General features: G+C 41.1%; 2 protein-coding genes and 1 long non-coding RNA gene across 6 annotated transcripts in view; 2 read left to right on the plus strand and 1 right to left on the minus strand.

The window, feature by feature from the left end:
• Positions 1-9,911, minus strand: part of UEVLD (UEV and lactate/malate dehyrogenase domains) — a 43,881-nt gene extending 33,970 nt beyond the window's left edge. For 2 of the 4 annotated variants that reach the window (XM_019714958.2, XM_074336114.1), the window contains exons 1-2: positions 9,778-9,911; positions 2,117-2,201 (exon numbers count right to left, since the gene is read on the minus strand). Coding sequence is in view for 2 of the 4 variants with exons in the window: in XM_019714953.2 (XP_019570512.2) it covers positions 2,117-2,201; positions 9,778-9,819 (127 nt within the window). In the remaining 2 variants the exon portion in view is untranslated. Of the gene's footprint in view, positions 1-2,116; positions 2,202-9,334; positions 9,524-9,777 lie in introns of those variants that run through there. The other 2 variants (XM_019714953.2, XM_074336113.1) reach the window with 2 other exon arrangements.
• LOC109436415 (uncharacterized) lies at positions 9,522-15,572 on the plus strand. Its single transcript, XR_012497550.1, has 3 exons — positions 9,522-10,242; positions 14,587-14,624; positions 15,461-15,572. It is a non-coding gene; the product is annotated as an uncharacterized LOC109436415 (long non-coding RNA).
• On the plus strand, positions 10,241-15,572 carry MISFA (mitochondrial sheath formation associated). The gene is made up of 3 exons (XM_074336115.1): positions 10,241-12,286; positions 12,690-12,778; positions 13,046-15,572. Exons 1-3 carry the CDS (start codon positions 12,218-12,220, stop codon positions 13,113-13,115), a joined length of 228 nt encoding a protein of 75 aa, XP_074192216.1. The 5' UTR covers positions 10,241-12,217; the 3' UTR covers positions 13,116-15,572.
• Positions 15,573-15,812: the final 240 nt, after the last annotated feature.

A 15,812-nucleotide genomic window follows, 5' to 3' on the forward strand; every position in this document is an offset into this window, starting at 1 on the left:
AAGGGAACATGACTGAGTAGCCATAGTATTTTAGTTATATGTATATGGGGTCATGACACAAAACATATTTCTAAGTGTGGGCTGTGCTCAGAAATTTTTGAAAGATAGTAAGGTAAAATCTTTCTTAGGTAGCCAGACCTTCTATATTAAGTGAACCGGATAACTAAAATTTTGTTATTATAATTTAGAATCAACCATATATGTGGTCGGCAAAATAATGGCCTCCAAAGATATCCAGTGCCCTAATCCTTGGAACCTATGAATATGTGACTTTATTTAAAGAGACTTTTTAGATGCGATTAAGTTAAGGACCCTGAGATGGTAAAATTATCCTGTACTACTGGAGTGAGCCTAATCTAATCACATTGGTCCTTCAAAGCAAAGAACCTTCTTCTGGCTGTGGCCAGAGGGAGATTTGACTACAGAAGGATGGTCAGAGAAATGCGACATTGCTAGCTTTGAAGGTGGAGGAAGGAGACCTTGAGCCAAAGGATGTGGGTGACCTTTGGAAACTGAAAAAGACAAGGAAACAGATTCTCTCCCGGAGTCTCAGGAAAGGAACTAAGACCTGCCAACACCTTGGTTTTAGCCCAGATTTCTAACCTACAGAACTGTAAGATAGTACATTTGTGTTGTTTTAAGCCACTGAGTTTGTGCTAATTTGTTTCAGCAGGAATAGAAAATACAATGTAAATTGTATTAACCTAAATTTCCTCAGAAACCATAGGTCACAAAGGGTAGTGCAAAAGCAGGGGATAAAAGAGGGAAATGAGAAACTATAATTTTGTAGCTCTCTAGGTGTAGGGAAGATGTTGAAGAAAATTTGCTTTCATTGTTTGACGTATGTTTATTAGCTTTTGTCTGTTCCTTCATGTGAAGTGATGGTTAGCTTAGGGCTAAAAGAATTCTGTGCTGTGATTAGGAGTTGAGTAAATTCCCCCTTTGGTCTCATTCTCCTGAGCAGGGGAGACATGAAATGATGTTGCTTACTGTATGAGATGACGCTGCTTTTCTGTCTGTGCTGTGAGGCTTTCATCTGTTACCGCATGTGAGGTGATGGTTAGCTTAGGGTTAAAAGAATTCTGTGATCAGGGGTTGAGAGAATTGCCCTTTTGGTCTCATCTTCCCGAGTGGGGGAGATATGAGATGATGTTGCTTTCTATCTGTCTCGCTCGCATCAGCAGATGAAGTGAAGAAGTAGCTAAGTTATAGCAGGACGACGTGACAGGCACGTTGCCAGGCTTTGAAAGGTCTTGGGCCAATGGTCCCAAGCAGCAACAGTAGATGTTGCTTGTCTGGATGAACTAGCCCTTCAGCCGGATAAGCAATATTTTTATCACATTAACTGCCGGACCCTCCAGGAACTGGCCATTCCTGGAGGGGGAGGCAGCAACAAGGAGCTTGGCTGTAAGGCACATCTGAAAAAAAGATGTAAGACAGACCTGAGTTCTGAGACAGAGCTCTCTTGATGGTGAATTGTCATCATTCTAGAAAGCTTTGGAACTTGTATGCAGCTTGCAGCTTACAGCGTCAGGAGACGCAGACCTGGTGAGGTCTGGCTGGTAGCCAACCTTTCCAGGGTTATCTCCTAGTGTTTGGTGAGCTTCTTTAGTATAACACTGTTACAGTGTTTCCCCGAAAATACACCTAGCCAGACCATCAGCTCTAGTGCATCTTTTGGAGCAAAAATTAGTATCAGACCTGGTATTATATCATATGTTATGATATGATGTGATATATGATATATGATATGATATTAGACCCAGTCTTATATTATATTAAAATAAGACCAGATCTTATATTAATTTTTGCTCCAAAAGACGCATTAGAGCTGATGGTCCAGCTAGGTCTATTTTCGGGGAAACACATTATTAAGGTGTGTGTAGTTTAATCTTAACTGCATTTTACTTACTGTGCATATCTTGTGATTGTATTCTTTGATTGCCTTGATTGCCTTTGACTTCTACTATTGATTAGATATTGCTAAATAAATAAATCAATAAATCCCTCTCTAGCATGGGATCCTCCCCTTTCTTTTCCCCACTGGTCATTACACTAGGAACAAATAATTAATAGTTTATATAATGTAGCAAAAACTAGGGAATATGATTCTTACCATAGGTGTCCATGGAATATCTGAAATGTGGAAAAAACGTATTTACATTCTTTAATTCTTCCACAGTTAGATCTCTGAACTTGTACTGAAATGAGAAAAATGAGCATGGAATAATAAGAAATCTATAGGCAATGGAACAATTACAATGAACATTTAAGTGAACACTTACTATGTGCTAGGCTGTGGGCTCTGAGTTTTACAAACATGAATAGTATTTGATTTAATCCTTTTAATAATAACCCTATGAAGTAGACAGGGCTTATAACTGCTCTACTTTACAGAAATGAAAATTAAAGCTAGAGAATCAAAATAACTTGCTGAGTTAGACAGCAAGTTAGATAGGGAACCCAGCACTCAAACCCAGGACCTGGGCCTTTCATCACTAAATCAAACTGACTCCAAATACCTCCTGAAGTCTTAAGAAGTACGTATTACCACTGTCACCACTGTTCAAGATCCAATTTTTATTCTTGAATACCTCATTCATTCACTTGAGACACCTTGAATTTCCCTTCCAACCCTCCTGGTACTGCATCTTGGGTTTCAAAGGGAGAACAGAAAGCACGCAAGCATTTGCAGTCAGGGTAAGTGAACCGTCTCTTCATTCATCCAGATGTACTCCCAGAAACACTACCTTGGTTGCCCTGCAGGCAACATCATTTAATTTCTTTGACTTTATTTTCTCATTTCCAAAGAGAAAGAATACCCACCTCCTAGACTTGAGCTAAGGATTAAATAAAAGCAAAAAAGTATGTTAAGCGTCTATTACCATTCTAAAAATGAATTTGAGAAAACAATTGCATTTACAACAGCATCAAGAAAAATAAAGTAGTTAGGAATAAATTTAAGAAGATGCAAAAGTTAGACTCTAAAAACTATAAAACATGGTTGAAAGAAATTAAAGTAGATATAAATTAATAGAAAGACACTCCTTGTTGCTAGATCAGAAGACTTACTATTGTTAAGATGGCAATACTCCCCAACAGATTCAATAATTAACAATCCTTATCAAAATTCCAGCTGGTTTTTCTTGCTTGCAAAAATTTACAAACTGATCTTAAATTCATATGGAAATTCAAGAGACCCAGAACAACCAAAAAACCCCTGGAAAAAAAACAAAGAAGTTGGAGGATTCATACTATAATCAAAAGACAGGCTATAATAAAAAATTTTTAAAAAGACAGACAATAACAAGTGTGGAGAGGATGTGGAAAAATGAGACCCCTCATATACATATACCACTGCTAGTGGTAAAATAATGCAGCTGCTTTGGAAAGGAGTTGGGCAGTTATTGAAAAGATTAAACACAGAGTTACCATTCAACCCGGCAACTCCACTCTGAGATATACACCCAAGAAAAATGAAAACATGTGTACACAAAAACTTGTGCACAACTGTTCACAGCAGCACTATTCATAACAACCCAAAACTGAAAACAATCCAAATGTCTATCAACTGATGAATGGATACAACACGACACATAAAGTGGAATATTCAGTCATAAAAATAAAGAACTGATACATACTAAACATGGATGAACATTGACAACATTATGCTAAGTGAAAGAAACCAGATACAAAAGGCCATACATTGTAAGACTTGTCTATGACATATCCAGAACAGGCAAACCATGGAAACAGAAAGTAGATGAGTGGGTGCCGAGGGCTGGGGGAGATTGGTAGAAAAATGGGGAATGCCTGCTAACAGATCCTGTTTCCACTCTCCGAGCCTGAAGCTTTTTATCTGCAAAAGAGACATAGCTCTGCTGCCTACCAACTTCAACAGGTGTGTGTATGAGGCTGTCATGATTAACACATGTAAAAGTGAGATAGTAAACAAAATAACTACACAATGTAAGTACAGACAGGAAACGATGAATCAGTATAAAGCATATCAAAGTTACAGAAAGGCTTCCAGGAAGAGCTGTCTACAATTCATCTTAGAGTCTAGAATGCTACAGAAAATTAGAGGGAAGATACTTCTCTTCCTACAAGGTCATTTGAAGATGGGGAAGAACTTGGCAGACAGAAGAAAAAGCCTATGATTATTAACAACTCGCGGGGCAGGAATCACCTCTTACTCATCTCTGTATCTCCCCACAGCACTTAACACAGGGTATGCCTTCAATAAATGTAGGCTGACTGGGTGCCAGTTAGCAAAGAGGCAGATTTACATGAGCAGAGTGGATGGAGAAAGCATCTGTGATCACCGGACTGAGAATTGATCAGTATTAACCACAATACAGCAGGGTGAAATGTGCCCCAGATTCAGTGTCCCTAATTCAGGGTATGCAAAAGTGAATGAAATCATCCCAACTCCAAACAACACACAAATGTACAAAAAATCTACATTGCTGTCATCGGAAATATACATTTATTATGAACAAAAACAATTTTTGTTTTGTTTTCTATTTAATATTATAAGCTGTTTTCTACACCCTTAACATCCTGTAAGACTGTGACTATTAATGGCTACAGAGAGATAGATAGAACAGAATTGATTTAATTGCAAAACTGCTATAAAATTTACCCAAAGAGGGCAAAAGCACTCTTCCTTAGGGCTTGAAAACCCAAGTCACTACTACTTGTCGTCAAAACATGATTTGCCTTTTTGACACCTGAAAAAAAAAAGACATCTATTTTATCTGTCCTGAAAGATATTCACGTCAAGTTTCACTCTAACAGGAAACAGAATACCTTCTGAGTGTAACATTAAGACATATATTCCATTATTGTTCCTATACCACCTATGAGAAGTCTGTACAATAGTCTCTAAGGAAATGTGCCTCAGACACATATCCATAATTATAAATGCCACATGCTTAGAGTACAGGCATGTCACTGAAGAGATGAATTGATCCATTAGATTCTAAGACAAAAGCAATTATACTGTCAAAAAATCAGTAAGACTGAAAAATTGGTAAGTTACTAAAATTTTAACTTTGACATTCTATAGTATGTTTATTTAGTAGACTGATATTTATGAACACCAAGAATATTCTTGTATGACAGTGCTCAAATGTAGGACACACTGAGGAATACTATGTGGCATCGTTTCATAAAAAAATTTTTAGCAGGAAGGAATCTTCCAGATCAAGTCCAATCTTATCAGTTTACTAGTAAGCAAATCTAGGCTAAGCCACTTATCCAAGGTAACTCAGCCAGGGGAGTGGGAAATAGGAATTAGGGAACTGAAGAATTTTTCTAAACTTAATATTTAATACAAACTAAATGATACATAAACAGGTACACACATTTTGAAGAATAAACACTCGTGCACCAGCCCACCCACATACAATCTAGAACAGCGCTAACAAAACTTTCTACCATGATGGAAAAGATCTATATGTGCTGTCCAATACAAGAGCCACAAGCTACATGTGGCTACTGACACTTGAAATGTGGCTGGTGTGACTCAAAATCTCAATTTTTAATTTTATCTAGTTTCGATGAATTTAAATAGCCACATGTGGTTAGTGGCTACTGTACCGCACAACTCAGACCTTTCCAATATCTTTACACCGATCTGAAGACCTTTTTTGCCCACTCAACTGCCTCCCTTGAATTGAGTATTCACATTCCTTTGCTTTTGCCCTCCATAGCTTTATCACATGTGTGTATCCCTAAAAAACAGTTTATTGTTTAATTTCTGTTTAGTTTTGCTTCTTGGTTTTACTAAAATAAAATTTTGTATATAACCTCTGATACTTTTTCACTTTGTAATGTTGCATATCGTAGCTCATTCACTTTCACTGCTACATAGTAGTTTTCCATATGTGAATATACAACAAGTTATCCTTCTGTCAATGCATACATATTTGGGTTGTTTCTAATTTTTAGTTATAAATAATTCTGCAAATGTCTCGTTTCATATATTCTGAATTTTCTCTGGTAACTACCAAGATGTAGAAGGGACATACAACACATATAATCAAATTAATAAAATTAATAAAATAAGGCCAAATTGTTCCCCACAATGGTTAAATAAGCATTTAACCATCAGTAGTGTTTAAAGTTCCAATTCTTTCACATCTTCCAAATCATCTGAAATTATCTTAATTTGTGCCAGTCTAGTGAGGGAAAATGGTGGCTTTTCCATGGCTACTAATGGATTGAGCATTCATTTCCCTGTTTCTTCTTTTTTTAAAAAATGCTTATTCATGTCTTTTGTCCAATTTTCTATTGGTTTTAATACTGATTTGTAGGATGCTAATTTATATATTCTAGATATCAATACTTTGCCAGTTATATGTTACAAAATTCTTCTCTAAGATTGTATTTTGACTCACTTTCCTGATGCTGTCTTTTGATATCCAGAAGTTCTTAATTTGAATGTAGTCAAAGTTATCAGTCTCTTAAGTATTTTATGTCTTGTTTAAAAAAGTTTGCATATTCTGAGTCCATAAAAATTTTCCCCTACATTTATCTCTATACATTTTAAAGTTTGTCTTTTACGTTTAAATCTTTAATGCACAGGAATTCTTAAGTTTAGTAAGAGGCTGTAGGGTAGATGTTGAAGAAAATTTGCCTTCATTGGTTGATGTGAGCTTTTGTCTATTAGCTTTTTATCTGTTCCTGCAAGTGAGGTGATTTTCTGTGCTGTGATCAGGGGTTGAGTAAATTCCCACTTTTGGTTTCATCCTGAGCAGGGGAGATATGAGATGATGTTGCTGTTCTGTCTGTGCTGTAAGGTGATGGTTAGCTTAGGGTTAAGAGAATTGTGAGATCAGGGGTTGAATTTCCCCTTTGGTCTCATCCTCCCGAGTAGGGGATATAATACGAGATGACGTTGCTTTCTGTCTGTTTCACCCACATCAGCAGATGAAGTGAAGAAGTAGCTAAGCTCCATCAGGATGATGTGACAGGCACGTTGCCAGGCTTTGGAAAGGCGTTGGGCTGATGGTCCCAGGCAAAAACAGCAGGTATTATTTTCATCAGCCAGATGTACAATGTTCTTATCATTAACTGCCCAACCCTCCCGGAACTGACTATTCCTTGAGAGGGGAGGCAGGAACACAAACTTGGCTCTGGGGTGCATCTAAAGAAATATATAAGACTGACCTCAGGTGACATATGGATATTGACTGACAGCTGTTTCAAGAGATTGCTATTCAGAAGATTTGCTGTTTCAGGACTGCTTTTCAGGACTGGATTGTTTATAGTAAGAGATGGGAACTTGCCTCAATGGACAGTAGAGACTTCTTTTATTTGGTGAATTGTCATCATTCTAGCATCTTTGGGAACTTGTATGCAGCTTGCAGTATCAGAAAATGTCCTAACTTCCAACTACAACAACAACAACAAAGACCACAACAGCAGCAGCATTCTTGGGAACTAACAAGCAGCGTGTGGGAGACGCCTGAGGTTCTCAGCTACAGACCTGGCAAGGTTTTGATTTATGACTTTTCCAGTGCCATTCCCCACCCCGATCTGGTGAGCTTGTGGTATCTACTGTAATAGTTACTATCCTATAACTAGGGTACTCCTACTGATGTTATTTGTGTATTTAGCCACGTGATTTTTGGTCAATAGTAAACATGTATTGGGATCTCTTAAACTTATATGTATGTGTACTCCTTTAACATGACATTGGTATCAATGTATATAGTGTAGTCTTAACCACCTTTACTTTCTGACATAACATATTCTATTAATTGTCTTTGTCTTTTGCTATTGGACATTGCTACCTAAATTGATTAGATATTGCTAAATAAATAAATTGAATAATCCCCACTCCAGTGTGTCCTCTTCTCTCTTTTCCCCACTTGTCATTACAGAGGTAAGAATCCACTTTCATTTTTTCCCCATATGGACAAGCATCTGTTCCTGTATTCTCCTTTCCATAGTTATCTGCAGTGCCTATTCTGTTTTATATTGCATTTCCAAACAGGTGTGAATGTGATTCTAAGCTCTCTAGTTTGTTCCACTGGTTAATTTGTCTACCCTATATCAATACCACACTAAATTTTAATTACTAATCTTGACATCTGGTAAAGCAAGTCTCCACACCTACTCTTTTTCTATAAAAATGTCAAGATTATTGGCCTTCTGACCTTCCAAATGAATTTTAGAATCAGCATGAAAAGTTCCCAAAATAACCTGTTAGAATTCTGATTGGAATTGCATTGACTCTCTAGATTAATTTGGAGAGAGCTGACTTCTTCATATCCATGAAGTTGGAATATTTATTTACATTGGAATATTTATTGTGTTTTGTTTTCAATAAAATTTTTCACTTTCTCCATACAATTGTTTAATTTTAACGTATTGTGGACAGATTTTTCAGCTTAAAATTATTTCTAGATACTAAGTTATTACATTATTTGCCTAGGACTAAAGAACTTTAAAAATATTAGCCAGACTGACTTTTTTCTAACTGGTTTCCTTAATTTACAAATCCAACAAATATTAAGCACCTATGTGCCAGATTCTGTTAAGCACTGATGATGAAAAAATTTCTCTGCTAGTCTACTCCCATCCTTGAGAAAATCACCATCTCTCTTTTGTCTTCTTCCTTCATTCCAGTTCCACCAAAATTATTAAGTTCTTTTTCTACTATCAACTTTAACAATTCTTCCCACTGGGCAATAATAATACATCACACTCATTAACAAACTTGGTAAGAATGAATGGTTCTTTTAATTTCATGTTGTCTGAAGAGGAGATAGAAAGGCTGAAATTCTAAGCGTGATGATACTTCTCTTCCTACAAGAGCTATACCTGTCACAGGAGATAAAATCATTCAAATCGATTACATATAAATCATTTCAATCATGAGGCTTCAAAATCTCTCACAACAAAGAAAGACACAGACAAATCCAACAAAAAAAAATGTCATAAATGTATGGTTTCCGCTGGGAAAGTCGTAAGAAACATTAAGAATCACTTAACTAGAAAACTGGTGAAAAGTGGGCTTCCTTCCGACTACATACACTGCTGGGGACTCAGAGAGCCTGACCTAACCCGGAAACTGGCGCCAGTCATGACCCAGAAATGCAGATCAGACTTCTGGGTCACCCTCCCACTCAACCTTTCAACACTAAGAGAATCTCCTGTGGGCCTTCAAGCGCTGCCCTCATACTTAAATCTACTCAGGTTTTTCATTCACTGCACGGTTATTAGCACCTCCGTTGTCCTCAGGCACAGGGCGAGGAGAAGCACCGTCTTATGGGTCATAGAGTTCAGAAGCATGAGTTAAGTTTTGTAAATAAATACCTACTCCATCAAGTGATAATCGATCCTTCCGAAAGCAAGTAGAGAGAAGGGAGTGATTCTATTTTCCGGGAGTAACAGCTGAGTCGTGTCTTACAAACGATGAGCACGGCAGGTCAAGAAAAAGTGGGACAGGCCATTTCAGCAGAGAGGGGCGTGGCCAAAGGGACAGGCAGGTATTTGGGACCCAGAGAAGCCGGAGGCATGAGGGCTCACTCTGGGTGGAGGTTGGGGGACCTCGAACCTGCGGGCGGAGCCAGAGCCCCGGCCTGGGGAGGGGGAGGCCCGCGGCCAAGCCAGGGCTGTTCCCGCAGCCGACTTCAGGCCAGCCCGCCCGCGCTCCACGCCCCAGGACGAGCCGGGGACACACCGCGAGGAGAAAGCTCGGCCCGGGGTGGAAACGCCCCCAAGACCCGGGAGCCCCAGGCCCGGCCGCCGGGCTGCCCTCACCTTGCCAAGGAGTCGTCTCACACGCTCGCAGTCGAACTCCATCTCCAGCCCGGTTCCGGAGCCAGGTGGCCGGACCCCAGCCCCCGGACCTTCTGCGACACCGGTTCCCGGACGGCGGCCGCCGAGGACCAAGCCTCCCGAGCGGGCCAAGGCCCCGCCCCTTCCCAGACTCGAAAGTCACCCGCGTTCCACGCGCGGGGCTGCGCTGCGTTCCGGCCGGGAGTCCCTTCACCGCTGCAGCGTGAGCCCTGAGCGCCGACAGAAACGCGTTAGGGAACCACGACCCGGCCTGCTGGAAGCAAACTTGGGAACGTCTGTGACGAGAGGGCGAGGAAGGACCCGAGAAGCAGTAAGGGAAGTGGAAGCAGCTCTCGCTGTTCTGGAAGAGTTTCTGGGATGTGTGAAATTCAGCAGTATCAAAAAATATCAAGACCGAATATTGTAGGTGGATTTAGGAAGGGAGAGGTAATGAAACTCCAAAAGCAAAATTACGGGGAGCTAGAAAGGGAAGGGGAGTCAGGAGGAGTGTTGTCAGAGACCTGGGAGATGGGACAGCCTTGTGAGGGTGTGTGGCGTCAGGGCGAGGGTGCGCCTTTTAAAAATTATTTTATTTATTTGTTTGTTTGTTTGTTTATTTTATGAGGCGGTGTCATAAACATGTTGGTGGTAGAGAGAGGAAAAATCCAGGTGAGAAAGAGTTTGAAAACAACAGAGGAGGTAGATTGTTGGATAAGGTCATCGGGAGAAGGAAGGTGAAGATAAGCAATATGCTGGCATCGGTTGGGCTCCTTGACTTGTGGGTTCCCTGCTTTGTATCCCTGGCTTGAGCCATTGGGCCTAAAAACTCACAGGAGCTGGATGTTTCTAACTGTCAAGATGTTGGGGTGGTGGGAGGGTGATTGTGTTAATAGGAAGAGCCAAAGGCAGGAATGCTGTGACTCAATTAGGAGAAGAAAGCAAAAGGCTGGAAGGAGACTTTATCCATTCAACAAACTTTTGTTGAGCATTGACCAGTTGCTAGATAGTTTTCAAGGTCTGAGGATACGGAAGTGAACAAAATTAACAAAAATATCAGCTGTCCTAAAGCTGTCATTCTTTTATTAGTAGGAAGAGCGCAAAACAATAACTATAGTAAATAAATTAGACTGCATGTTAGAAAGCGATTGTTATGAGACAAAAAATTTTAAAGGCAAGGTAAGGAGATCAGGGTAGGTCTCCTTGAGAGATGAGAGTGTTTCATATAGAGGGCATTCAAAGCAAAGTCCTAAGAGAAGCATGAGCATGGAGAGGCTCAAAACAGCAAAGAGGCCGGTGTGGCTGGAGTCGAATGAAGTAAGAAGTGAGGAGGCAGAAATAGGGTAAATCCGAGAAGTAAGAGGGAGCCAGCCACAAGTGGTTTAAGGCAGTGATTCTTCCGGTGTGGTACAACCTCAGCATTACCGGGAACTTGTTAGAAGTACAGACCCCACCTGAGACTTACAGACTAACCAGAAACTCTGGGGGTGGGGCTGAACAATCTGTTTTAAGAAACCTGGATGATAAAGTCTGAGAACCACTGTGGGGCTTGGTAGACAATTTTGACTCTAGCTTGTCAATGCCCTCCAGCCAGAGACCAGCTGGAACACTCCCCCAATTAAACAAGTTGGGTTTATTACCCCTTGCTGTGGGAGAGCAGATAATGTAGAGAACCTTTGGATAGTTCACTAAGAGTGTTGGAAAGAACTGATTACAGGATTTGAGTTTTGGGTGACTCGGGGGCAGGTTTAAGGAAACAAAGCTTCGCTTTGGATCGGGAGCTATCAAAAAGCAGGGACAATTCTATGGTTGGGTATCTCAAAAAATAGAAGATGGGCAAACTAGAGCAAGGATAAAGCTGTAATTGATAAAGAAGCAGCAGTCACTCATATTAGCAGAGAGAAGAGGATGTTTGACATTTCGTGGGTTGCACAATGACCTTGTTTTTGTCTATTTAGACAAAATTATGAGGTGGCCTTGTTTTGTCTCATTTTGTCATAGTCTGAGTGACCCTGTCTGATGTTGGTGTTCTGTGACATTGTTATATCCAACAGGAGAGTAACAGCCTAGCTGTGAGTGCCAGGTCGGGTAACAACGCTGAGACCTAGTTGGGTCGGACCAGTTCCGATGTGAGGGGCTGCGTTTGTCTTTGTTAGGCTTTTACTCTGAAAGAGGAAGTTCCTGGAGGGTTTTGAACAGAGTGGCCTGATCGGACCTGTTGTGAGTATGGGCCATGTGACCAATGATGTCACAATGCCCTACTGGATTCCAACATCTCCATGAGGGAGTTGCGGATCCCTTGGAGTCAAGGACTGAAACTGACATGCAAGACCTCTGCCAACTGAGGGTTTTATGAGCACACTCCTTTGCCAGGATCTTGGGGAAGAGTCGTTCACTGAGCAATTGTGTCTTAGAAATCGTTGTCATGATTGTGCTTGGCTGGATGTTTTTTGTGGGATTTGCATGTTACATGGGCACATTTCCAAAGTTCGCGGTGAGTAATGACACTGCCTGTAAACCCCTGGTGGTCAGCCAGTCCCGGCTCTGGCTGACCCTCCCAACTGGGGTTTCTGGCCAAATGAGAAAGCTAGTTGCGGTCTCACTATTAATTGGATGTCAGGATGCACTGGGAACAAAGTTTCCCAGGCTACTTCCCATCCCATTGGGACATCTTTAAGTCCCCCTCACCCTTAGTAACTTATTTCAAAGCATGGAATTTATAAGGGGTCTGCTCCCTATGGTGCCTGACTTCTGGATTGCAGGCCAAGTGGATCAGTGGTGGGAATGTGGGCCTTGTATGGGACTTTTCAGCAGCCCTTCCAGTCACAGATAGAGAGAGTCACCTACTGGGCCAGAGAGTACAGCCCTGTCTGCCTTTAAATTTCTTTCTGACTCAGCCTTCAACTCTGAGGTGGAAAGAAAGGCGGCCTGTTCAGGAGAGCAAGGCACACAGGAGGCGCAAGGCTTTGGATGAAGACCTACAACTGTGAGTGGTGGTCAGGTCTGTTGGGCTGGATTCCTCCCTCCCCAGAAAACTTGGTAACACCCTGAAATCTCAGTGGAGAATGTATATTCCTCTGGAAAATATAATAAACTATAGAAGGGGAAATGATTGAACATAGATGGTGGGGAAAGAAAATTCACAGAGCACTGCTGAGGGCAGCAGGCCAAAGTTCAAAGATTTAATAACCCCACCTCATAGGTATTCTTTTCAAAGACTGTTCCAATTTACTAACTTATTTGCTCCTCACAGACTCTATAATAAATTGGACCAGCATTTTGAACGCCCCTTTTGGAAGATCCTGAAACTGGAGTTAACGTGAATGTGAGGTCAAGTCCTAACTTTACAACTTACTAGCTATGTGACCTTGGGAAAGATTCATCTCTCTGAAGTTCAGTTTCTATCTCAGTCTCTTACTATTTTTGTGAGGATTACATTTTGTAATTGCTGTAAAGCCTTTAATGCAAAGTTTGACAATTAGCATTTAGTAAATGCCAACTTAACACCTAAGCAAGATAATGAACCAGTCAACAAAGATATACTGGTGGCAATGACCTCACCTGTTTCCCCAAGGCTATAGAAACCCACTTGTTTGTGAAGCTGGGATGCAAGCATAGATCTCTGGACTTAATGGCCTCTTATGGTTATTCTACTAGACCAGCCTGCCTACAGCAAACGTTAATCGCAGCATCCTTTTAGCAAACCATCTCCTGGGTTCCTCCCATCCCACCCCATTTCATTCAGACCTGTTGTCTTTGGTGGTGTTGTTTTGTTTTGTTTTTAAGATATACCATAGTTAAAGAAACTTAACTCTGAGTCTTAGTCTTCTACCAATGACAGGAACAGGTTTTCTGGGAAGCTACTCCAGGAGGCAGGGAGGGGGGGAATCAAGCCCCAGCCCCAGGTACACTAAGAACAAGGCATGATGGTTTTTCTTTTTCTTCTCCATCTGCCCCGGAATTTCTCTGAGAGTATTGGCACAACGCAGTTGGCCCTCTGTGGGCGTGGGAATGTGGATGGAGGCACCGGGCACTCGTGTAGCTGAGTCACTGCCACCCTCCGATCCTGACCAAACCACTGAAACTACAACTCAGTTCCTCCAGCTGTGAAATGAGCATAACAGCCCATCCTCCTTCTCTTCCCTCCTCAGGGACATTGTGAGGAAGCTTACCCTGTAGGATGAAGATTTAACTGTGCTCTTGTGCAAAATGCAAGATTTTTCTTCTTTGAATAGCCTAACAATAGTATATAAAGTAATTGCTCCTAGCATCTTAGCCAGTTCATCCAGGCTATTTTTTGTTTTGTTTGTGTTTTACATAGGAGTGGTTTTTTTGCATCTGATTGCCTAGAGCCAATAGTCAAAAGTTTGACAGGTGATAATAAAGATATAATGCCAGCTAGATCCTAACCACATAAGAGTCACCAGAAAACAAGGCCCTTCTGTTAAGGGTTCTTTAGCTCCAACACACCTGGTATCCTGGCCAACCATCCCATTGCTACTCACTCTGATTGGTCCCCAAAGACACAAGAGCTGATGTCACAACTGGTATCTGAGCTCTGCCCCCCAAAATGGCCATGGCAAGCCATTTCAGTTCAGACTAGACCACAAAGCTCCTCAGCCAGGAGCTGTCATGCTGGGCCGTTCACCACCTGGTCTTGAATGAAGCAGCCCAGTACCCAGGACCCAGGGACTAGAACACACCTTTGAGAAACACCATTTTCCCTCTGAACACACCACCAGCTGAGCAAGAAGCCCGCAATGATTGTTGTCTTATGGATGCTTTTCATTGCAGGAACAATGTGGAAGGGATATAAGTATCCCCCAGGAGGGGTAAGTGTGCCTTAACTTTGTTCTCTATTCCTACTTTGAAATGTGTCCTCCCAGGTAAATGAACTGAGCATCAAAATCCAACTCTAGTAACTTTGGAAACAAATACCCTTTTCTTTATTAAAAAAGTTACGTACTTCAATTATTATTCACTGTCTACTTAGTGTTGGGAGAGTTCCCTGTCTTTCCTTTGACCTTTTATACATATTTTCCTAAGAGTCTCTATTCTTTTTAAGTTCTTCAATTTCTTTCAAATAAACTGAAGGTGTAGAGGTAAAGATTTTGCAGGCCCAGGGTCAAAGCTGTCTGACATGGGCAGGTCACTCTTGTGCTCATGGGACATTTTATATGCTCAGCCTTCAATACCATTTCTTAAATCACCCCACACCAGCAACCCACACTTAACTCTCCCTCATCAGATAAACACTGGTCTGTAAAATGGTTGTTGTGGCAGATTGTCTCTTATCTCTCTCCTCCTACTGGACCTTGGACCTTTCTCTTTTCACTGCCTCTTGTCAGCTCCCATATTGCTAAGCCCCACTTGCCAACTGAGATCGCAGATATCAGTAAGTGACAGAATTGGAAACAGCTACCCTTGCGTGCCCTCGGCAAGGAGAGCAACCGTGTTTCCTCGAAAATAAGACCAGGTCTTATATTAATTTTTGCTCCAAAAGATGCATTAGGGCTTATGTTCGGGGGATGTCATCCTGAAAAATCATGCTAGGGCTTATTTTCCGATTAGGTCTTATTTTTGGGGAAACATGGAATTACCTCAGCCCCACACCTAGCAAACACTAAACAAGACCCACTTGACAAGCTTTTTTTTTTTCTTCCTTCAGACTCCTCTGGAAATAAGCAACGATGATCCTGGTGAAGAAATGCAGCTCTGAAGCTCACCTGACCAGCTGTATAGTTCCTGTTGTTGGTTTCACATAAAGTCATTGCACGTTACTTGGTCACATTTTATGTAAAAAGTTACTGCACTTTTTAAGATGAAGACTTGGCATTCTGTTAGTTCGAAATGGAGATGGAGGAAGGGAGGTAGTCAGGGTGGATGGGAGTGATTGAATCTCCTCTGTTTCATAGTCCCTAAGGTTGGTATTAAGACTAAGAGATTGTTCAATTTGTCCTCTGTTCTGTATCCTTAAGGACAGAAATACTTGACAGCTCTATAGACCTATTTCCCATGTA

The sequence above is a fragment of the Rhinolophus sinicus genome, linkage group LG06 (genome assembly GCF_036562045.2).
Source record: "Rhinolophus sinicus isolate RSC01 linkage group LG06, ASM3656204v1, whole genome shotgun sequence".
Classification (NCBI taxonomy): Eukaryota; Metazoa; Chordata; class Mammalia; order Chiroptera; family Rhinolophidae; genus Rhinolophus; species Rhinolophus sinicus.

What these genes read in the sequence shown, in the direction of transcription:
- MISFA (XM_074336115.1), top strand. Translation starts at nt 12,218, where the DNA reads ATGATTGTGCTTGGCTGGATGTTTTTTGTGGGATTTGCATGTTACATG. An exon ending in GCACATTTCCAAAGTTCGCG is followed by an intron (nt 12,287 to 12,689) that starts GTGAGTAATGAC and finishes TTTCTGACTCAG; the next exon opens with CCTTCAACTCTGAGGTGGAA. An exon ending in TTGGATGAAGACCTACAACT is followed by an intron (nt 12,779 to 13,045) that starts GTGAGTGGTGGT and finishes TGCTCCTCACAG; the next exon opens with ACTCTATAATAAATTGGACC.